Source organism: Mizuhopecten yessoensis, unplaced genomic scaffold (genome assembly GCF_002113885.1).
Source record: "Mizuhopecten yessoensis strain PY_sf001 unplaced genomic scaffold, ASM211388v2 scaffold10447, whole genome shotgun sequence".
Taxonomy (NCBI): domain Eukaryota; kingdom Metazoa; phylum Mollusca; class Bivalvia; order Pectinida; family Pectinidae; genus Mizuhopecten; species Mizuhopecten yessoensis.
The window spans coordinates 400,728-426,943 of NW_018408551.1; the positions used below are offsets into that span (position 1 = coordinate 400,728).

Sequence of the window (26,216 nt, forward strand, 5' to 3'; positions counted from 1 at the left end):
ATACAGGAAATAGGCCTTTAAAGTGGAATACAGCATTTACAATGCTTGTTCGGTTTCAATTGTCACATTTTACCATTTTTGACCTTTTAGTTGCTCTTGTTGAGTGTAACGTCTTTTGAGTTCATTTTCGTTGCTTTAGGCCCAAATTCATTGACTTTCTTGTGTCGAGGGGCATTAACAATGAAACACTAGTAATATATTTTATATCGTCAGAAATTAAATATAATTCGAATGATAGCGTTCATTCTGATTAATGATAAGTAAACAAAACAATAATAATTTGATAAAATTATTGATTAGATACAAAGTAACTTTATAAAATTACAACCTTGAGCCATTCGATAGATGTATGGAACAAAATTGTACACGCCATTTCTGATCCATTTCGAGTTTATGAAAGATGTTACCCGCAAACAAAGCCATAGGCAATGGCAACCGTTCGCTTTGAGGGGAGTTGAAGGTCTAAATGATAAGGTTGAGGTAACATATGCAAGTTTTTTCTTCACAACAAGTTCATGTTTATGTTCAATTTATGGTCACACAAAGGCTTTAACATTCTTTGTATAGATAACCAATTATGTGGTCTATCATTTATGCTTCAAAACAGCAACACATAGAACAAAACTTTGCACATTCGTCACACCCTCGGCATAACAGCTTAAGAACAGTAGTGTAGTAGTGTAGTTTATGTGTTAATGTTTTATGTCATATTCTCGTTATCTACACATATGTGTTCACCTACCATACAGTAGCTATGCGGGGTCGTCTCAAACTAAATTAAACTCTGTTCATATAATACACACAATGTTACACATTACCCAAAACATAAAATACTTTATTGATATCTGCATCTGATAATAAATACATTATAAAATGGGCTATCATAGTAGATCAGATATTAACCATCATCAGAAAAGAACAACAACCTTTGACTGGATATTTCTGATGGACATCGTAGGGAGAAACCTCTCTACAAAAACATAATTGGAACACTTTCATGCTTGGAACTGGACAACTGAAATGTATAGCGACATTTCAATGGAATATGACCATTACCTTCAACAATGACTAACATTTCCAGTCAGGAAATCTAACATTCCCAGTCAGGAAATCTGACAGCAAATTTCCTGCTCGTTCTCGCTTTATTGAAACACAATTTGGCATACTAACCCTACTGTGTCCAGATCCATGCGTAATTAGTGCTGTTATCGTTAGGCATTTTATTACATACTGTAATTAAACCTATCAATTTAGGTCAAAATACATAGAATCGTTTAGCGCATGTGAAGGTACCTTCATCCTTACGACTTACACAGCTTCCCCGAAACTAGGTTATTCCCCTACGTACTTCCTGCTTGAATGCAACTCGCGCGATCGGTTGTCTCCGATATATTGCACGGAAAGGGCCGACTAGGACTAATTAGCTATACTGCTGTACATAAAATAATATTTGTTATATTAATCAAACTTTGTAATTATTCTAAGTATGTCTATGGCGCCATGCCAGATATTTTAATTTCATATGCATATTTCAACAATTCAAACAAGCGCATGCCCAATGACACGGCAGGTAGTTCTTCGTATTCCTCCGGAAGCACTTCCTACTTGCGGTGGGCATCTGCCATTCTGCTACCACTAGCCTTCCACCATCGAGTCGCGGGTTCGAGGCCAAAGTGGGCCAGTCGCCAGGTACTGGCCGTAGGTCGGTGGTTTTTCTCCGGAAACTCCAGCTTTCCTCCACCACCAAAACCTGGCACGTCCTTAAATGACCATAGCTGTAAATATGACGTACAACACAAACAAACCAAACCAAAGTAATCACCGCATCATTGAGGGGTCTTTTCGAAGGAAGGACTAAATTCCAATACATACACTGTCTCCACGTTCCAAGCTTCTGAAAATTGCAGGTACGGGATGATGCACACATGAAAGATTTTGGGTATGTATGATTCGCTATAGTCAGGATGAAACAAATCTACCTGACCTTCATTCCCCTCCTCCCTTATTGCATTGAATATCCGCCGTTTTGATAACAATATATTTTTTTATTCGATTGTTTTAATCTTTTTTATCATTATTTTATTACTCCATCAAGTATCATCTTATTACATTATGTTTCATAACACTACATCATGTATCATCTTTATAGGAGGCACGGTAGTCTAGTGGTAGGACGATGTGCTCGTGACCGAAGGGTTGCAGGTTCGAGTCACGGCACGGCACTGTGTTGTATCTCTGAGCAAGACACTTTACTCAGCTTGTTCCAGTCTACTTAGCTGTAAATGAGTACGTGGTTAGGCAGTTCTAGAATTGTAGAATGCTAGCTGTGAGCGCCGAAATGGTAGCACCGGCTGTATGCTCCCCAGGGAGTTGAGAAATATATTGGCTGGTTGCAAAGTTCCTATAACCACGGATACTAATTTGTGAACCGCTTTGAGACGACCTACGAATTAGGTTGTGATAAAGCGGTATATAAGAACCTCGAAATATTACTTATTATTATTACTACTACATGTATCATCACCTGTACTTATTACATCTTGAATCATCACTACATCATGTATCATCTCACTACATCATGTATCATCTCGCTACATCATGTATCATCTCGCTACATCATGTATCATCACATTACATCATATATCATCACTACATCATGTATCTTCACTACATCATGTATCGTCTCACTACATCATGTATCATCACTACATCATGTATCATCTCACTACATTATGTTTGATCACACTACATCATGTATCATCACTACATCATGTATCATCACACTACGTTATGTATCCTCTCACTACATCATGTATCCCCCCGCTACATTATGTATCATCTCACTACACCATGTATCCTCTAACTACATCATGTGCCATCTCACTACATCATGTATCATGACACTACATTATGTATCATCTCACTGCATCATGTATCCTCTAACTACATCATGTGCCATCTCACTACATCATGTATCATCTCACTTCATCATGTATCATCTCACTACATCATGCATCCTCTAACTACATCATGTGTCATCTCCCTACATCATATATCATCACCCTACATCATGTATCATCACACTACATTACGTATTATCTCACTAAATCATGTATCATAACACTACATTATGTATCATCTCACTACATCATGTATCATCACACTACATCATGTATCATCACACTACATCATATATCATCATACTACATTATGTATCATCTCACTAAATCATATATCATCTCACTACATTATGTATCATCTCACTACATCATGTATCATCACACTACATTATGTATTATCTCACTAAATCATGTATCATCACACTACATTATGTATCATCTCACTACATTTTGTATCGTCTCTACATCATGTATAATCTCACTACATCATGTATCATCACACTACATCATGTATCCTCTCGCTACATCATGTGTCATCTCACTACATCATGTATCATCACACTACATCATATATCATCACTACATCATGTATCATCACACTACATCATGTCTCCTCTCGCTACATCATGTGTCATCTCACTACATCATGTATCATCACACTACATCATGTCTCCTCTCGCTACATCATGTGTCATCTCACTACATCATGTATCATCACACTACATCATATATCATCACTACATCATGTATCATCACACTACGTTATGTATCCTCTCACTACATCATGTATCATCACACTACATCATGTATCCTCTCACTACATCATGTATCATCACACTACATCATGTATCCTCTCGCTACATAATGTGTCATCTCACTACATCATGTATCATCACACTACATCATATATCATCACTACATCATGTATCATCACACTACATCATATATCATCATACTACATTATGTATCATCTCACTAAATCATATATCATCTCACTACATTATGTATCATCTCACTACATCATGTATCCTCTCACTACATAATGTATCATCTCACTACAACATGTATCATCACACTACATCATGTATCCTCTTACTACATCATGTGCCATCTTACTACATCATGTATCATCACTACATCATGTATCATCACACTACATCATGTCTCCTCTCGCTACATCATGTGTCATCTCACTACATCATGTATCATCACACTACATTATGTATCATCTGACTACATTTTGTATCGTCTCTACATCATGTATAATCTCACTACATCATGTATCATCACACTACATTATGTATTATCTCACTAAATCATGTATCATCACACTACATTATGTATTATCTCACTAAATCATGTATCATCACACTACATTATGTATTATCTCACTAAATCATGTATCATCACACTACATTATGTATTATCTCACTAAATCATGTATCATCACACTACATTATGTATTATCTCACTAAATCATGTATCATCACACTACATTATGTATCATCTCACTACATCATGTATCCTCTCACTACATCATGTATCATCACACTACATCATATATCATCACTACATCATGTATCATCACACTGCATCACGTATCATCTTACTACATCATATATCATCTACTACATCATTTATCATCTCTACATCATGTTTCATCTCTACATCATATATCTTACCACTTCATCATGTATTATCTTACTACATTATGTATCATCGCACAAAAATCATTTATCATCTCACTACTTCATGTAACATCACTACATTATGTATCATCACACTACATCATGAATCATCATGTACCATCTCACTACATCATGTTTAATGTATCACCACACTACATCATGTATCATCTCCTTACACCATGTATCATCATTACATTATGTATCATCGCTACGCCATGTGTACTTTTAAAGTATTAATTGTGTAATGATATTTCGAATTTTCTTCGAATTAACATAAAACCACATATTATCTTTTAAAGAAGTGCGAAATAATCAACCTTTTTGTATTTCAAGTCATTTCTGCTCTTCCAGACTACCCACTTGATAGTTATGACTATTGTATTTAGTATAACTGATACCTTTTTATTGCCCTGGAAACCAAGCATCATTACTTCCTCGGCTATCTGATTTCTGTAATCTGAAATTACATGGACCACTGAGTTACAACAAACGTGCATGACGTTTTTCACATGAGCACAACCATAGAATAGATGTTAAATATGTTCATCATCCACTTTACAGAATTGACACTCTCCGTTCGAATTCCCAAATTTACTTATTTAAGATACCCTGTATACAATATACACTGAAATTCTTTCATTTTCTTGGTTGGTATTTTCAAGCAATGTTGTTCCATATCTATTCCCATTTAGTTTGACAATTCGGTTTGTTATCATTTACCTTCATTATCAAAGTTTTTTCTTTTTTTTTTTTTAAATGAATCTTTCGTCTCAATAATTGTAAGATTTCTTTTGGAAATGCTCGTTTAATTCAAGAGAGTTCCGCTATACAGTTGAGCTTATCTGCTAGTACATTGTATATATTCTCCGTCCCAAACATCGTAAACTGTTTATATTCCGCTTTTCGTAAATTAACAAAAAAATGGCTTTTTATCAAATTGAAATAAATGGTATACGAATAAAAACTGTTGAAGAATTTCACTCTTGCACGTTGGCCGACTCATTTTTTTAAAACTCTGATCATGCAGCTGTGATAGATTTATAAAATTTCTGAAATATTTGATAAATTTAGATTTCCTGTATCGGACAAAGTTTTTCTGTTCACTACATGATATATAATATCAATATCAATTCCACCTTTATTTAAATTCAAAGACATAGAAGCACGCTTGACCAGATATTTCTTTACTAGATCATTCCATACTTCCAAATTAATGAATCAATTTCTTTCATATATTTTTCAGTGATACCTCGAGCCTCTATTTCATAACCGACAAGTGAAATTGTTAAGAATTTTATTAATATCCGTTTACCATAAAGCGAGATATTTCCACTTTTACTAGAATACATGCAGTTATTTTCTTTATCTTACTTTTACACGATGGACCCCCAAAGTGTTCAAACATTGCGGGACCAGCTGATATTCCTAAAAATTGGTTCTTTATCTTTCCAACTGCCTTAAATATTACCTGTTGTTTTATTATAATTAATTTATGAACCCGAACCTCTTTCATATAAATTAAGAATATTGAAGGAATCCACAATCGATTGTTCATCTTTATTGAAGAGTTGCGTGTTGCTTTTTGAATCTAGATTTTTTCCAAGATTAGAGGTAATGAGTTGTAGTTGACTTTACCTTTTGTAGTGACAAAAGTAAGGATGTGTTAAAATACACATATACCTTTCGCAAGAAAGACATGGAGGGGTGAACATTTATTGGTCTTATTGATGAACACAGAAACAAGGGTTCGTAGATATTTTCCTTACTCACAAGTATGCAACATTTGTTCTAATCCAACTGGTGAAAATACAAACCAATGTCTGTACACTTAATATCCCACTGGGCAGATATTCAACTTGCATGCATACTTTGTATGTATCACCTTTACAGGGCTAAAATAATATATTCACAATTTTCATTTGCATTTTTCACACTAGTAGTAACAAAATATATTATATATAAATTTTATTTTATTAGTTGAAATACTATTAAAAGGAGATGTACTTGCATTTAACCCCCTGGTCACACTAAACAGTAGTAAAGGTAGTAGGAACACACCTTTTATTTAATCCAACAGGCTAGAATATACACAAAAAAATATATGTATTCTTTATATTTACATGTATCACATTGGTAAGAAAACATTTTTTTTAACGAATCTTTATGCATTTAGTAGGAACAAAATTGACAGTATGCTCACTCCGAAAACATTATTTACTTAAAAAGTTTTTTATCATTCACATGTGTATCTACACTTTTCCCGATGTGGGATATCTTTGTCTCACTCTAGGGTTAAGACAGGGAGATTCACCTATTCATCACAATTGTATGACGTCGCGTCAACGTCATGTCAACCCTACATTAAGCCTGTAACGTTAACATTACATGATGTACATGACACACAATGGGTGAACAGTGTAAGAGAAAAAGAATCATTCACCCCATTGAGGTGCGATTGGGAATCTCAATCCACGGGGACAGATTCTGAAGTTGCTAAACACTCGACAAAGCATCGTGTGTGGCAACTTAAGACTATTCCCCGTCTGGTTGAGATTTACTTATCTCATGGTAGAGTTCCCACAATGGGGTCCCGTGACTACTTTTCCCGGACCAAGGTTTGGAAGTGGATTTTAGTCAATTTGAGGGTGCTGATTAAAATGAGCTGGGGTGATCACCTCGTGAAAATGTGGGCTAACTCGGCCAGATGCGAAAATTCAAAATGGCCGCCACCCGTCGTCTGGTATATCAAAAAATACATATCTTTGCTTCTAGATGTCCGTTTTATATGATGTTTTGGTCTAAAAATATGTTTGAAGTGTCAGGGATTTCATTTAGTAGTATCATAACTTGATAATAGTAAGCGTTAGAACGAAAATGGTCTGTTATTGTTTTGCTGCTAAAAACCAGGATAACCGCAAGGTGACTGCAAAGGAAAAGACCAGGAGGACACCCTTTATGGTTTGGATGCAAAGTGTTCATCTTCATCCAGTGTATTAGTTGAACCATTGTATGAAATGTCTGGTCAATGATTTTGATTATTTCGGGTTTATCGTCCTTACATCAATCAGAATCATATGATTGGTTTTATTTGTTTTTAATTAGTTGAACGTCCTATTATCAGCTACGGTCATTTAAAGACGTGCCTCTATGTGCGTTGTGTAAGCGTGCATGTGTGTATGTGTGCCAGAGACAGGGTATTATGGTGTATTTGCCTCATTGTGATAGCGCGGATCTGATGCCGATATTATAGTTCTATCTCACTGAAATACCATGCCAAAGGTCCCCAGCACAGCATTCCGTCTGGTCACATTATGCTGACAACGGGTGAACTAGTTGTTGCCATTTTTCTAAATGCTGAACGTTAAGCAGGGAATAACAACTACCATTTTTAAGGACTTTAAATAAAAGGTAGTTAGAAATAGAAAGAAATATAATGTAAATCCCAAATATTGCAATGGATGCAGCAGGGGTTTTTTGGTCGCTTTTATGTCCCAAAATATAGGGCAAAAATAATGCAAATCCCCGATGGTTAATATGAGAACGGGTGTCTAGGTAGTAGTTAACTACCTAGTCGTAGTGCTCTCAATCTGATGTACAACATATGCAGTTTACCAAGCCTGCAACGAAACACACAGAAAATGACTCTATTGTTGCTCCATCAGGCAAAGTTGATTGAACACCTCCTCTTGTGAAAGTATTAAAGAATTCGAATGCAGACACAATCCTGTCCTTCAACTATTCGCTAATCCGAAAAACAGGAGAAATGGAGACAATGTTGATTAAAGCCGAGGATATAGATATTGTTATTTTTCTGCATATCTTGTACATCAGCTTGAGGGCACACTTTCTATCACAGGGAAGGACAACATCATTAGCTGCAGAGGTCTTGGCTCTGTTGAAGTAGCTAAATCCTTGATTCCATTACATATCCACAGTGGTTGTGATGCAATATCTGACTTCTATGGACATGAAAAACAGAAACTCATGAGGCACGCAATCTTTTGAAAGATGTTGCAAAGCATTTCTAGCGATACAAAAGGTTCTTCAGCAAATGTCCACATTCACTGTTCGACACATCTACAATGATACAATTAGTTAGCCTTTAGATGAAATCAGAGCACTGAAGTGGGATCACTTGTAAAAGAAGTCCAAGTGCCGCATACCACCACATGAAGTGACTGGATAAAGAGGAAGATTGTGACTGAAAGCCTACATGCTTCATTGACAAGAGAACATGTGCGGTTTGAAAAAGAATAAGTCTGCTGAATCCCACTGCATGACCAAAAGAAGCGACTAATGTAAGATCCTCTGCAGAATTGGTGGTTTCGTCTGTGTCTTCTAAGAAGGGGATATGGAAGAGACACAAATTTATATACTTCTCCCATTACAACACTTAAGATCTTTTTCGTTTCCTTCCTTTCCTGTCTTCTTTTTTATCTAAACTTTAGTTGTTTGTGGCGACGACTACCTAGACACCCGTCCACATGTTAACCATTGGGGATTTGCTTTTGTGCCCTCTATTTTGGGACATAAAATCGACCAAAATAAATCTGCTGCACCAACTGTAATATTTGGGATTTTTATTTCTAACTACCATTTATTAAACTCCATACGCCTTGCTTGGCAACACCTCACTTTTGGCTTTACGTTGAACGTTCGCCCAGGTGAGGAAGGCAATGGGTTTTGTCCCCAGGCCGGGACATACCAAAGTCCTTGAAAAAGGTAGTTGTTATTCCCTGCTCAGCGTTCAGCATTTAGGGAAATGGCAACAACTGGTTCGCCCGTTGTCAGTATAATGTTACTGGAAGGAATGGTGTGCTGGGGCCGTCGGTATGGTATTTCAGTGAGATAGCACTATAAAGTCGGTATCAGGTCCGCGCTACCACAAGGAGGCAAGAACACCAACTGTCCTGTCTCTGGACACATACACAGATACACGCTTACACAGCGCACATGGATGCACGTCTTTAAATGACCTTATATGTTAATAGGACGTTAAACAAATTAAAACGAACCAATCATATGATTCTGGCTGATGCAATGACGTTTAACCCGAAATAAACAAATTCATTTACCAGACATTTCGTACAATGGTTGTTTTATGTAATTTACATTGTTCAAAGACAAAACCTTTGCATCCAAACCATTAAGGGTGTCTTCCTGGTATTTTCCTTTGCAGTCTCCTTGCGGTTATCCTGGTTTTTGGCAGCAAAATAATAACAGACCATTTTTCGTTCTAACGCTTACTTTTATCAATTTTACTATTTAGACCAAAACATCATATAAAACGGACATCTAGAAGCAAAGATATGTATTTTTTGATATACCAGACGACGGGTGGCGGCCATTTTGAATTTTCGCATCAGGCCGAGTTAGCCCACATTTTCACGAGGTTCACCCCAGCTCATTTTAATCAGTACCTTCAAATTGACTAGAATCAACTTCCAAACCTTGGTCCGGGAAAAGTGGTCACGGGACCCCATTGTGGGAACTCTACCATGAGATAAGTAAATCTCAACCAGACGGGGAATAGTCTTAAGTTGCCACACACGATGCTTTGTCGAGTGTTTAGCAACTTCAGAATCTGTCCCCGTGGATTGAGATTCCCAATCGCACCTCAATGGGGTGAATGATTCTTTTTCTCTTACACTGTTCACCCATTGTGTGTCATGTACATCAATATAAAAGTCGGCATAGCTTTTTTCGTGCCGTAATTCAAAATGGTGACCGTATGAATAGATGAAATGATCACATATACAAAGCCAATGCACACTTTGTTGCTATCAACTATAATAAGGTAAGTCTGCATATATATCTTATTATATTTGATAGCAACGAGGTAACATATTCGACACAGTGTGAATACTCTCTCTGTCATAGGTGAAACGTCGCGGGTCGAGCGACATATGTAATATACAATTTCGTCAAAGTACAGTTAAACAATACAAATTGCTCACTCGGTCATAGCTTGACAAAGGGACCAGTTGGTCTTGAGACGTTGCGACACGATTGATACGTACATTGTGTATAAAGTAAAACTTTGATACAACATATTTCCAAACTGATGAATATTTTTGAATATAAGTCTGCATATTTTGTTTTTATCCCACCTGTGGGAAACATATTGTATTGATCCCACAGGTAGAAACAGAAATCAAGGACGTAAATATTCTATCCAAGTTGTAGGAATAACACTTCGTATTTATACCATTTTTAAGGTATACATGCGATGTTATCCATTTACGTTGACCAAGGTTTTTGGAGGGTTTTGTCACTATCTAATAGGTAACACTTTGATATCTAAAAAGGTTATTGGAAGTCACAAATAAAATGTGTTACTCGGTGCGGTAACTAATAATGTTCCGGTCTTAGTAAGTACATTACTTTTAATTTTAAAAGCCAAATATATATACACACCAACATCTACCCTTATTTTTTTTATAAACAAAAACTGTTCAGCTTTAGTGTAAGGAGCAGCATTAATTATGACAGGAAAATATACTTTTCGTTCTTGATTACATGCAAGACAACCACTGGCATATCTTACCAAAATACAGTGTCTTTTTCTGTTATGGTTGCCATCTTGAAACTTGAAACTTCAAGAAGCCAATTAGGTTACGTAGATGGTACATAGTTACACACGTACTGGTCTCTATAAAATGACACATTATATTATGATATATAACTATGAGGGTAAAGAACTCGGAGGACGTCATTTTCAGACATTGTTTTACTCATACAGCTTCAGTATCACTCAAATGCGCTTAAACTAACTTGAAGAGAATTTGAATTTTCCTTTAACTTTGTACTGATGTTTTAGCTTCTTGACATGAGGAAGAAGGAACACTATCACTCCTTTAAACCTTGTAAATGAAGTTCGGATTGACCAATGGGACTGTTTGCACTCTATTTTTGGCTCAAGGTAAAGGATTATTCCTCAGGTTAATGTCGTGAAACATCGATCACCTCGGGTTCGTTGATGTCTCATGCGATATCTCTCTAGGAACCTTGATAAGGTTCGTTATGTAACTCAACCCATGATAGATTTTAAGAAAATATTAAAATGTAGTTTAAGTGTAGTATATATTAGTACTTTTATATTCATGCTTTTTGTTTCTTGTTAGATCAATGCTGGACAGAACCGAGTCACTGGGACGCTTAGGGAATCGGTGGAATAACACGACTGAACCTGGTCACTGGGACGCTTAGGGAATCGGTGGAATAACATGACAGAACCTAGTCACTGGGACGCTTAGGGAATCGATGGAATATCACGACAGAACCTAGTCACTGGGACGCTTAGGGAATCGCTGGAATAAAACGACAGAACCTAGTCACTGGGACGCTTAGGGAATCGTTGGAATAACACGACAGACCCTAGTCACTGGGGCGCTTAGGGAATCGCTGGAATAAAACGACTGAAGCTATGGCTCGTTCAGCACTTACCTGTCATACGCAAAGCGTTAAGGACCAAACGCCACAAACGCTGCAAGCAAATAATGCTTGCAAAGACTCGTTGCTGACTGAATGTACAGACGGTATTCGTTCACATTACCCGAAACATAAAAATACACCTGGATGCACGACTGAGGTAATCAGTGATGCACCGATAGTTCATGTTGGGAATTCTTCAAGAGAAGACACTTACAGTAATCTTATTACTGACCCATGTGAATCCCAAAGTATGACAGGAAAATCTTCAGCAATGTCACCGATTGCAAATAAGTCAGAGTTTGGATTTACACTGTCTGAAGACGTAAAGCTGTCCACGGAATATGCTTCAGATGACACCAGTTTCCTTTCGCAAGAACAAATGTTCAAAAACCAATTGATTGGGAGTCAAACTACTACAGAAGCAGTACCTACGTACACAGATAAAGTCAAAGACACAGGAAAATCTTCAGTGCAAATAATATCACCAAAACAGAAATTTGTGAAAGACTCCACAATACAGAACACAAAATCGAACTGTTACATGGAAAACGAAGCCCGGTTTAAGTCCTTTTTTAACCTTCCTTTTGAGAAATTTCGTACTGACATTAAGCATTTATGTGAGAGTGGTTTCTATCATGATGATAAAACGACAAAAATTGTCTGTATCATTTGTGGATATGAAGTGCAAGAAAACCAGACCTTAGAAGAGTTAAATAAAGATCATATTTGGAAATCACCAAACTGTTCTGAGTAAGTTTGGAGGCGAAAAGAAACAAAACTTTATCAGAATACATGTACTATCGTTTGTTTATGGTACAATACGTTTATTGTGTCGATATCACACCACTCTATATTGTACTCTTTTCCGTATGAGTTGCTAACTGTAACGTGTATTATTATTTTTTGTTTCAGGTTTGTAAATACTTCCAAAAGGCATGTGGAATGTTGTGAGAAAATCCACCGAGAAGGTAACTCATTATTCATTGAATTGTCCTATAACTGTCGCAATGCACTGATTACAGTCACCCTCATGTCAAATATATTTACGTTTAAGCGGCATTTCCTTCAAAGACACTGCAGTATGATAAACAGGACAAGTCCACTTATGGTATGAGATTTAATTCATTGTAGCAATTGCATATTTATGTGTGCTTTAATCATCGAACGATAACCTTTGATTTGTTGTACCGATATGCAGTCCACCATTTGATAAATTTAATGAAAACTTGTCATCATCTCTATTTGTTCGAAACCAGTTGTTAAGCTGAACATGCAGTTATAACTCATCTCTTCACAAAAGTGTCATTCTTCTTCCTTTCCAGAAACTGATGGCAAATTAACCAATACTGAATGTTCAGGGTCAGGTTTCACTCATCAGCCAAAAGCATCTACCGGGAGTGTACATAAGGGCAATAACATTTACACTAAGATGCCAGATGCAGAACATTCGCCTATTTCCAAGTTCTCTGGCACAACAGCACAACGAGGACGTTTTCAAGGAACGCCACGTCCAAGCAAAATATCGGGTAAATTAATGTTTTAATTTGCCCTGTGGACACAAAGATGCGACATTGATAATACTGTTATAGGAATTCTACATCAGAAGAAAACTTTCATTCCGTAAATTCAGCATTACCTTCTGCTGATATGGCTGTTATTTGTAGTGGCATTACAATACAATTGTCATTTTTGTACTTCATTTAAGATAAATTTTGTACTTAAGTATTAATGCTATGACATATGTTTGTAAATTCATGTGAAACGGTTCCAAAAGACTCAAACTACAATCTATGCTATCTTTACAGGAGTAGCACGGAAAGTTCAGAAGAGGAGTAAAACAGGCGTTGCACGCCCTCGAAACACAACGGCATCGTGCATCGGTGATCAGCAGTCAAAAAATGGCGCTTCACAATCCCAGCAAAACCAACAAATTGCAAATGGTGAGATTTAGATTGGTTTTTGTTTGTGTAACTGCAGATCCGACAGTATGCTTGGGCAAGTCAACTATTTCAATCTTGCCTGGAACAAGTTAAAAAATATAAAAAAAATACCAACTCGTTTGGACTTTGCCTGTATTTTACACCTGAAAAGTATACTGGAGGTCTAAATGTTGAAGTCAAGATAAGGTTATTGTTTACAAAATGAGCAGTAATGCTACTGCCTGTGTGTATTATATTCTGCTGTCCTTATAAGGAGAACGTAGAGGGGGAAAAGGAGATGTTTACGGTCAGTTTGGTAAAAAGAAACGCAGTACAGTTTATATGTTATCAACCAATTGTACAGTGTATTTGAAATTGATATTGATAAATTGTATTACAGATACTGCTGAATCAAAACAATTTCCAAACAGCTGTAAACGATGTATTGAGGACGAATTTCATCTACAGAAAGTAAGTTTTCTATTTCATATACTTTAAGATAATATAACATCCTACATTACACATATTTATTCCATATATCCAATGTTTTAATAATTCATCGTCGACCTTACCTGTTGTATAGATCGTCGTCATACAACCTTACCTGTCATATAGGCCGTCGTCATACGACCTTATCTGCCATATAGATCGTCGTCATATGACTTCAGCTGAAATATAGGCCGTCGTCATATGACCTTAGCCGAAGGATAAGCCGTCGTCATATGACCTTAGCTGAAGTATAGGCTGTCGTCATGTGACCTTAGTTGAGGTATAGGCCGTCGTCATATGACCTTACCTGTCATATAGGCCGTCGTCATACATGTATGACCTCAGCTGAAGTATAGGCCGTCGTTATATGACTTCAGCTGAAGTATAGGCTGTCGTCATGTGACCTTAACTGAAGTATAGGCTGTCGTCATATGACTAGCTGAAGAATGGGCTGTCGTCATATTGCTTTAGCTGAAGTATAGGCCGTCGTTATATGATCTTAGCTGTATGGAATTATGTAACATTTATGTATAGGTGTCATAAGTAATAACGACAGTATGGTCCAATATTGGCACTGGATTCGAACAAACAAATGTTGGTTGGATGCGCATTACTTAAATAGATATGTGGGCGAAGAAAAAATAACGTCAGTGCAGACAAAGAAATTTGTCAAATGTTCAGGGCGATCCGTTCCTTTATCAAGACAAAATGTGATAGTCGTTTGTGTCAAGCTGCGGTATCTTTGATGTTTACCAACTTACAAAGTGTTCATTTGACCATTAATTATGTACAAGACCTTCAAAATACCAAGCACAACTGTTTTCTTATTGGAGCTGGAGGATTAAGAAAAATCTTCAAATCAAAATTGTTGGGTAAAAGTCCTTATAATAGTAATCAGTACTTTATTTATAATGCATTTACGAAACTTGGGTAACGGCACACTTCTTTTAAGTGAGGTAACTCTAATTCTAAATTTTGTAATTTGAAAGGGATTAAAATGTATTGCATGCAACTATGTTTTAAAACGATTTCTTACTCTGTCATTTTTTGTTCCCGTGTGATGTCAAAATATTGTCAGGTAATGAGGTTTATATTGGATATCCTTTCAGATTTGTGATGTAAGGAAGAAACCAAAATATGCAGCTTTTGAAAAGGTGCAAAACCAGGTATGTTCAGAAACTTCGCCACTAGGTGAACAGTTGGCATTTGAAGAGCTATGCATTTGACAATTCTATATTTAGTTTACTGGTGTCTTGTCCTTGTGTATACAATACTGTTGTATTATCCAATTATTGGTATTGAGACAGCTGAAAGAACTAATACATAAGATCTCTAATGTATTCACCTACCAAATAACATGTTAATTGTCCATGGACATCCAACTTTATGATATTTACAAGAACATATAAAAAGTCAGTTTTTTCATCAGTTATCGATTTTTTTTCTCTCTAAAATTGAGTGTGCATGTACCTCAATTATGTTTGAGAAATATTGGAGAAGGATTTTTTTGTGACAGATTGTTTAATGCTAACTGAATGCATTATTGAATTTGATATACAGTTTGGTGTGGCAGCCATATTGGAATGACCTTAAAACTGATTAAAATTGTCATTAGATTTAGAACGGTTAGCAATCTGTTTCCAAGCACAGGTACTTGCCTCGTCTGTCAATACACCTATAATATTATCTAGCGATTTTTCCCGATTTCAAGATGATAGCAATAATGGGCAATAACTCTATAGTTGAATAATTACAACAACCATCTAGCAGACAAAGGGGAGTAACTCGAATTTTAAACCCACCGGTGCACTTAAATTACATGTACCTTCTTATAAGCACATCGTGAAAATAAGTATCATCCCAAGTACGAACCAAGTCTTCATTATGATAATGTGTATTATGAATAATAATTTTAATATATTTGCAGGGAAAACATGTACCATCATCTGTAAACTGTGTTTCCCAGGAAGTTCTCGATGCCATTTTAGTGGAGCTGGGGCAACCAAATGCATGTCTCACAGACGACAGCATGGAGGTCATTCTTATTCTGATTGGCCGCTATTTTCCGCAGTACTACATACCGTATGATATGAACAAATTTTTCATCGAAAATGGGGTGCAAGCATTGGACACCTCATTAGAGTTCGCTCAGGTAATATTTGTGCCACCAAAACCATCTGAAGCACCATCTTTTACCAAAAGAAATAAGGAGGAAGAGATTGGTCACTTTTTATTGTTGACCAACATTGGTTGTAGGAAAATTTTCCAGGTTTGTGATAGCCTTGGAGAGCGCTCTACAAAACTTCGCGGCGACAGTAGTCACGAAATCATCAGAAAATGTCTCGGGTTTGAGAAAGCGCCAATCGTGGTAGTAGAGGAAAAGGCTGTCTCGGGACAAATCGGGGATATCTATTGTGGGTTGTTCGTTATTGCGTGTTTGGTCGATATTTGCCTTGGAAATGGTGATAGGTTAGAAAGTTTTGTCTATGACCAACAACTCATGAGAGGCCATCTTATTAAAACAATAAAGTGTCTATTTCAAAACAGGCCAATCGAAGAGTTCCCTGCCATAAACATCGATGGCGACAAACGACAAAGTAAGTTTACTCTCATCTGCTCGAATATGTTGCAATAAGTAGGTGTTAGAAAGTCTTGGAATAACGACTAACATTTAATTTGTCTTGCATCGAAATTTGTAAGCAAAGATCATTTGTTAAAAGAAATACATTTTCGTTTCAAGCTATTTAGAACCTAGCGGAATTTGACGATCTTACACAAAGTAGACTTTTGGTAAGTAGCGTTCCGTTATCTATTAGAGAGAAGATCCATATTAATTAAATAGTTTTAATAATACTAAATGATTGTTTTTGGACGCCATTAGTTACTGTCTGCACATTTTATAGAACTTGGGATAGTTTCTTTGCTATACAATTGACGAGATGTTTTGTGCTATGGATTTTCTAACGAATTATATTTTGAGACTTATTCACTTTGGGTTACAAGTCCATATATCGATGAACCCAATTATAGTTGGAGTTATTATCCCTTGTGGCCTTGTGAACGATTTTGCAAAGATTATAGAACACATTTTATTAATTAATTTAACTCAATCCTGTTGGCCTGGGAGTATGAGCATAGGTTTTAATTTTGGAGGAAACATCTACATTCCTTTACTGATTTTTATCAAACTGTAGAATTTATATTGGTCAGATATGAAAATCCTTGAACGAGTTCGTGTTTGAGGAAGTCGGAACCATGGTTACTATTTATCAAAAGTCTTTATCGCAATTATAGCTCTAACGACTTGATTTATGGGTGGATTTCTATCACACACTTCATGCATTGGTAAATGATGAGAATAGCTCAAACGCATTTATTTTCATGTTGGCCACTGTTACCATTTAATATATTTTTTCGTTTTTGCTCTATAGACTTTATTTTAAAAAAGGTAGCGACCTTCATACATTGGTCAAGTATGAGAATCCCTCGAACGAGTTCGTGTTTCAGGGGTTTAAGATCATCGTTACTATTACTAGAAAATATTTGTCATCGCTCCAATGACTTCATTTCTGAATTTTGTTCCATTTTCATATATAGATCAAGTATAAGATTACCTCGATCATATTTTCTTATTTTGATAGGTTACGTTGTATGGATGCGTCGTGAATGAACAGAAGATGGTTATACTGTTGCTTTGTAAAACGTGTTAATGTTTTGTAGTAATAGATAATGACACTGCTGATTTGTGTAGTAATGATGTTGATTTGTGAAACTTTATTTGTGTTATAATAAATGACTATAGTGTTGTGAATAAAGTCATGAATGTCATCAAACACTAAGACAGAAACTCAAGAATACTACCAAATATATAGTATATTAATGTCTTAATATCTGTATATATATCTATATATATAATGAGACGTGTTTCTGTGTCTTACACAGAAAATACTTGTGTAGATGATGCGACACGTTTATTATGTATACACGGTTTTGTTTATATGTCCATTCCCTTCTGATTCCCAACTTCCATCTTCACATTCCCTTCCGATTCCCAACTTCCATCTTCACATTCCCTTTCCCACATTCATATGCTACGAATTGCTCTGGAAAATAATGGACATTATCGCGGGGTGGAAAGGCTTTCGGATTTCGCATCAAATATATTTAGGCCAAAAATATCCACATGCAAATGTAGATAGTCCGATTATATAAAGTACAAATATATAAAGTACATATATCTAACATGTATCTATATAAAAAAGTGAGATGATAATGAACAATGTGTTTCTATGCCTACTAAAGAAAATACTAGTGTAAATAAGGCGACACATTCATTGTGTTTTTACGGCTTTGTTTTCATTTACATTCCCAACTGACTCTATCCTTTCTTTGTTTTTCCCACTCTTTACATTTTCACATTTCCTTTTTCGCATTCATATATTTTTGGACTAACACATATTTTTGGACTATCGTGCAAAGAAACATGTTTTTAATGCATTGTAAATATCATTAAACATTACTGAATGCGTATAAATACATCTTTCAAATTGAAATAAACTTTTAAGTATTTAAAATTGAAGTTCCTTGCAAATTTGAAGAATTGTTCATCGCCTGCAGTGAATACTTTTTGTACTTATCTACTTAAAAGTGTCGCTGAATATATATATTTTGGTATTGTCTGATTTTAGTTAGTAATGTGATGTACTTGTTGGTAATGTGTATAACATTGTAGAATTGTGAAATTGTTTTTATGTATAAAAAACTGTGTATTTGTCCAACAATAGATATGGTTACAGTTTCTCATTTTTACTTACATTGTATATTAACTTTTACTTAGTCAATATGCCTTATATTTTTCAAAATTTATCAATGTCTTAAATTCAATCCATTATGAGTTACCAATTAAGTAAAGTTGTAATTCCCATCGACATGTAACTTTTGATAATAATTACTTTTTTAAGCATTGTATTTCGTGAATTAAATTATTAGTTATGAGTACTTACTGTTGAGTTGTCTTATAACTGATGATAATGATGTTGGTTTGTGAAAGATGTTGTATTTGTATAAGAATAAATGGTTATCGTGTTGTGGATTTCTTTGTTATATATGTAACCGAATGGGATCACAACATCTGTGTTATTACTGCATCTCGCCTTTGTTGAAAAAATAATATGCCTATGCATTATGGTGGGATATATAACGAGGTTGAGAAATATTAGAAATTCTTATTCATCCAGGACGCTTCAACACTTGCTATCAAAGTTTATATTTCACTGTAATATAAACCTGGGTTGGTTGTAACGAAATGTACTCTAGTGTCTACCTCAGTGCCAATGCGACAACCTGGCCTATTAAATTAAACTATTTATTTTTGCGTGCGCACACACTTGATACGCGATACCTCGTTCTAATTTCACGCACACTTGTCTATTGCCCAGGAATATATGACTTAGTTTCGATACACTGCCGACGTGGCAGGGAGAATACGTCAAAACGATTAAATAGACCATGTACTAATATATATTATAGAATAAATTAATAGGTCATTTATAAAAGATTAGATTAGGATTATTATGTAACAGAAAGATTTAATATACCATCGTTAAAATGTATTTAGTAAGTAGGTCATATTTGAATGAGCAGATTATGAAGCTTAACATACTTTACAGATCAAGTAATGAAATGATCTACAGGGAAAGTACATGGACCATTGTTGTGATACAGGTAACAGTACTGACTGTTGGTATTCGGAACACATCAACAACGTCATATACGTTAACATACTAGTAATCAGACAACGATCACTAAAGTATTTCACGTGCAATCTTTAATTTGCGTTTTTCAAGATCACTTCTTTGACACCAAATATATAATTGTATAAAAAAATCGGCTTTGGATAAAAAAAAAAAAATGAAATTTACAAATGTCTAATATTTTTTTCAATGTGAAACTTTAAACAAATAAGTGTATACTACTTAACCTCGACGGCTGAATGCGTTTTGTGCCCATGCAATCTTTTGTCCTTGAGCACGTGCCGAATGCTTGCCGAATACTTTTAAGTAACAGTTTAACTTAGGTTCGTATTAAAACAACGCTTAATGTGATAAATAAAGTTTCTTGTATCCTGATCGATCACATTCATCGCTATTTTCCTTTCTCTCGTTGCTAACTTCTTGGGAATTTTTCTCCTCAGTTTAGTCTCCGACAAAGGTTGAACATTATTTTCAATGAGAAAAGGTTCTTGTTGATTTACAGAATTCAGCACGACGTGAATGTCCACATTATGGCCACTGCACTTATGGTAGGTTGCATTTTGCTCCACACCAAGGTTCCATCAACTTGGCAGCCTCTTTTAAACTGTTCAGATATGTTTCCAGTCTCATTCCTCGTATGGGAACGGCATCATCAGTGAGTAAAGTTATCAGCAAGCGATCGAATAAATTCATGGTGTGCAAGATTGCATTGGAACGTCTGTTCTTACAATGTTTATTTCAGGATAATGCTCGGTTGATCCTAAGTGCGGGAATGTGAAGCTTCATTGAACGGGAACCATTTTTAGCTATACCTAGTAGTCGGCCCTTCACTTAGGAAATAATGGTGTTTGGATGAGCAGCTTCAGGCACAACGTTCTGTGAGGTCTTTGAAGTGTACGATGCACACCAAGCATTGATCCAAGGTTCAGAACGAAATGGCACTGACTCTTTTTGAAATTTTAATCGTTATAAATTGTTTGTGTGTTACAATTGCTATGTCCCTCCGTGCAATTCATTGACAGCTGCAAACTATCTGTTATGCCCACCGATTTTCATAGTGTAGGTAAATCATCAACATAACGCTTCTACGTCGCCCAGTATAAAACTTAACCTCTAGACGATGATGACGTCCGAAAGAATTGTAAGCAGGATGCAACTTACCCTTGAGGCAATGGACAACAAAGACCACGACTAATCATAATTATAGGACCCAGGCGTGTTGCCCTTGTTGCCCGGGCAACACCTTTTTCTGTGTCCAAAAATAATCTGGACCGAGGCTTTGAAGATTTTCCTCTTTTTCATATGAGAATTCCTTCTAATATCAACCATCCCTTCAATTATGATTTTGTTTATGGCTTCCACTTGCCAGCAGTTTGAATATCAATATATATGCCTAAGGGTGTTGTATTTATAACAAAGAGTCCACTACTTATATTCTAAACAATAGAGGATTAATCCTCCATTGTCTATAAATTAGTCAAGTTTCAAGTTTGATTTTTACACTCACGCCACACGTATACGTGCGTAACAAGAGGTCACATATTACATAGTATACTTTGATGGACATAGTACACACATGATATGACACGTGATACAATTTATACAATAACAACCCATTTCAATAATTCTTTTAGCTAATCTATTTTAGATATTAAGTAGCTTCATTACTCTTTGTATAAATTCACTTACTTTTGTTGAAAGTACCGTGTTACAAATTGAGAACATTTCTTCATTTTGATATAAGTTGGGTTGACATAATAATAATTTGGTATATAAAGTTGTCTAAGAGCTACAACAGATACATTAGTACATTTGGTATAAGTAGTGGTATTCGTCCCCAACACAGTTATTACATAGGGGACATAACCTTTCCTCGCGTGGGACTCTATTCCATCTTCCTGTTTCTATAGGAAATTTTATATTTGATGTTCTAAATTGACATATTACTTTTCGTTTATTACGATTTAGCTTTAAAGATATGGTTCAATATTAAACTGAAATTTGATTAAGGAGTAAACTTGCCAGGGGTCTCCACCGGTCAGGTCAGTAGTCAAGGCTCACCAGACTGACTCTAATTGATATTAGGTTTGGAGAAAAAAAGAACACCAAATTGTATGGTTTATGGTGAACTTGGTACATGTCCCCTTTTAATTGAAATAGAAACTAGAATGGTAAGTTATTGGGTAAGAAAAAGGTACATGAAATTTATACAAAGTATTTTTAATGAATGTGGACTAATATATATATATGGAATTTCCAGTTTTTGGAAGATAGTTACCCGCTACGGGTAAAACTTATTAGACAGCAAATATTAAATGACCAGTTTTTACAAAAGTGGAGTAATGCATTTTTTAATTCCTTTAAGTCTGTGTGTTACAGAACATATAAATATAATCGTAATTTTGAAAACTATCTAGAATTGTTGACTGAAAATGAACGAATTGTATTGTGTAAATTTAGAACTAGTAATCATAAGTTTATAGTGGAAACTGGAAGATGGAATAATGTTGATTACCAAAACAGAAAATGCACATATTGCCATACCCAAGACATTGGTGACGAAATTCACTACTTGTTAAAATGTCCCTTTCTGTCCACAGAAAGGAAGTTATATTTTATGTAATACCAAATATTGTAAAGTTCTCAGAAGTAATGAATACAAACAATGTTCAAATTTTAAGATTTTTTTGCAAATTTATCAAAATTTTGTTTATAAAAAAGTATCATGATTTGTCCTCCATATATATATTACATTTGATATTGTATATTGTGGTAACTATGTTTTCTCTGTACATCTATAATTTTGTAAATAGAATAAAGTTGGAAAAACCCTAATCTTATTGTTCTAATGTCACGGCGTGGTGATCACTGTCATTTGAGAGAGAACTCTATTGGAATTAGGTATATAGGTACATGTAAAGTGTTATTTAGAGTCTTCTTCAAGTTTCAAGTTTTATTTTACACTCATGACACACGAGGTGTGTTACAAAAGGTCAACATTTTAATACATTTCAATTACATAGCAAAGTGAGGACAGATTGTGTATACAACATGTAAATATATAATACTACAGAATAATGGCACTGCATTTATCTTACGTCACTTATAGCCTTCTAGAAAACGACTTATTTTAGGTAAAACATGTAAATTACAAATAGAACTCATTCCTTTTAGCTTAAAATTGCTTGGGTTTGTAGTGTAATAATTATGGATATATCTTTTTCTTATTGATGATATATAAGTATTTTGGCATTTAAACAAATAATGTGGTTCATCACCTATACCTGTTTGACATAAAGAGCATATTCTATCTGATTTTGGAGTTGCATTCCAGCGTCCAGTCTCTATCGGGAAATTTAGATTAGACGTGCGGAATTTACCAATATTTTTCCTATCTTTTTCATTAAGTTTGTTAGATATGATTCATACTGAAAGTTTGTCTAAAATATGGAGTAGAATTTACCACGAAAAGAGTTTTCTATCTCTTGGAACCATTTCTGTATAAATTGATCTTTTAACAGCTGTTTAACTACAGCTTTGAAATGATTTCTATTCATAGTAAAAGTATTTTGAAAAATCCACAAATTGCTAAAACCTAACTTGTTCAAAACATCCTTTATGTATTTATTCCATTTAAAATGCATTTGTTCATTTGATTGTGAAATATATGTCAGTTTGTATATCAGACTAGATAACTTGCTCCCGCCAGTTAACAACTTAAACCAGAACATGATCATTCTTGTCTTGATTTCTACTTCCATAGGATATCTCCCGGTTTCTCCATAAATCATGTAATTCGGAGCAGAATTTTTCTCATTCATGATACTTTTACAAGATTGCAAATGCATTCTTTCTATGGTAGTAGTGTTTTCCAATCCCCATATCTCACAAGCATACAATAGGAACGGTGAAACAAGAGAATCAAATAACTTAAGTTGCAAATCAACAGACAATGGAATATTTCTTATTTTCTTGTACAATGCATATAGTGCCTTTTTAGCTTGTTCAGTTATTTTTGTTTTTGCTTTACTAAATGTACCATTGCTATTAAACAATTTGCCCAGATATGAATAAGAATTTTGGACTTCGATATTTTCTTCATTCGATTTAAACACATTTGTTGTCTACGTTTTCTTTTTTCAAAGATGACGACTTTCGTTTTCTGTACATTAATAGTTAACTTCCAACTTTTGCAATAGTTTTGAACACACTCAGGGCACGTTGTAACCCCTCCGGTGTCTCAGCCATTAACACAGTATCATCCGCATACAGTATTACAAATAGTTTAAGGTACATTCCAGTGTTAATTTGACAGTCTTTCTACATCATTAAGATATTCAACATCATTCTGGTTTAAAAAATCGTTAAGATCATTCAGGTATAGGAAAACAAAAAAGGGGATACATTTTCCCCCTGTTTTAATCCGACATTGCAAACGAAAAATTCCGAAATTTCATTTCCGTTTCTAACACATGACTTGGTGTTAAAATATAAGTTTTGGATAACCTTAAAATCTTTTCTATTTATGTTAGTTTTTAACATCTTTTGCCATAATCCCGCTCGCCAAACTGTTTCGAACGCTTTTCGAAAATCAATAAATGTACAGTACAGCCTTTTCCCTTGAGCAAAATATGTGTTTATTAATGAGTGTAATATAAAAATATTTCCAGCCGTCGAGTAACCTTTTCTAAACCCTGCCTGAGAGGGAGAAATAAGGTTAATTTCATCAGCCAATTTAGTTAATCGATCATTGATGATATGAGTAAACACTTTCCCCAAGCAAGACACTAGAGTTATAGCTCTATAGTTGTCCGGGTCGCAAGTTTCTCCTTTATTTTTATAAATAGGTTTAATTATTCCAACTGTCCAAGAGTCTGGGACTAATCCAGTATTTAGTATACTGTTAAATAACGTTGTATATAACGGCATAAAGTTAGTTAATGCACTCTTGATATGCTCATTTAAAATGTCATCATTTCCACATGCTTTATTATGTTTTAAATTATTTACCGCATGTTTAATCTCTTCCTCTGAAATATCATCGTATAGTATTTGGTAAAAAGTATTATTTTCTTGTTTGGGAATATATATATTATCATCATCCCGGTCATTATTTGAATTGTTCTGCTTTTTGAAATACTCAAAAAGTTCATTTATTGGTATGTCAGCTTTATTAGATTTAGCTTTACCAGATAATTTATTTAGTAAATTCCATATTTTTTTGGGATTACTATTTGCAGATTCCCTGATATCCCTTTCCATTTTATGCTGATATTCATTAAAACACCTATTCATTTCTTTTCTATATTGATTACTATTATTTCTCAGGGCTTTTTTGTTTATTTGATTTTTCACTAATTTATACTTACTCTTGGCCAAGAGAAACTCATTTCTCAGTTTTCTACATTTCCCAGTATACCATGGTTTATTAGTTGTACATTTATTACTCTTGCGCATGTCTGGATATCTTTTACCGAACGCCTTATTAGCTGACCTTGTGAAGAGGTTACCTATTCGACTCACAATGTCGTTAAGTTCGGTTTTATTAATTTGGTCCACGGGTGTATCATTGAGTTGTTTTAATGTATCACTATTTTTTTTACACCATCTTCACGATATATATATATACTTAGTATTTTCACCTGTACTCATGGTCACCAGGAGTGATTCATTATACCACTTAAAATATATCAATATAAAAAAATCCATGAAGCAACACTTCATCAGGTGACTAATAACCAATTGTAGCATAAAAACTTGGCGTGTACATCCTTTTTATTAGAATAAGAATTGTTTTTAATGTACATCAGTCATTAATTGTAAGGGTTGCCCTTGTTCAATAAAAGACAAACAGCTAAATCATTATTCATATTTATGACAAATAAATTAATACTAAATTGCCAAAATCCTCGCCTAAACTACATGTACATGTCAACTTCAAACTCTTTCGACTCATACGATGCAAAGCTACAAAGTGCATTATTATCAGTGCAGCATTATTAGCGCTGAATCTACAGAAAAGACCCCCCCCCC

At 35.1% G+C, this 26,216-nt stretch overlaps 1 protein-coding gene across 6 annotated transcripts; it reads left to right on the forward strand.

Moving 5' to 3' along the window:
• The first annotated feature begins 1,740 nt into the window (after positions 1 to 1,740).
• On the forward strand, positions 1,741 to 18,263 carry LOC110460655. Of its 6 annotated transcripts, XM_021513694.1 has the most exons (10): positions 1,741 to 1,939; positions 11,713 to 12,772; positions 12,935 to 12,990; positions 13,345 to 13,548; positions 13,828 to 13,962; positions 14,342 to 14,412; positions 15,540 to 15,596; positions 16,358 to 17,027; positions 17,171 to 17,220; positions 18,072 to 18,263. In XM_021513694.1, the coding sequence occupies exons 2-9, from the start codon at positions 12,015 to 12,017 to the stop codon at positions 17,176 to 17,178; spliced, it is 1,959 nt and encodes a 652-aa protein (XP_021369369.1). In that variant the 5' UTR covers positions 1,741 to 1,939; positions 11,713 to 12,014; the 3' UTR covers positions 17,179 to 17,220; positions 18,072 to 18,263. The 6 variants fall into 6 exon arrangements, 5 of the variants coding, with proteins under 5 accessions (XP_021369369.1, XP_021369368.1, XP_021369367.1 ...); XR_002464042.1 differs by having other exon boundaries at positions 16,358 to 17,220; XM_021513693.1 differs by having other exon boundaries at positions 17,171 to 18,263.
• Positions 18,264 to 26,216: the final 7,953 nt, after the last annotated feature.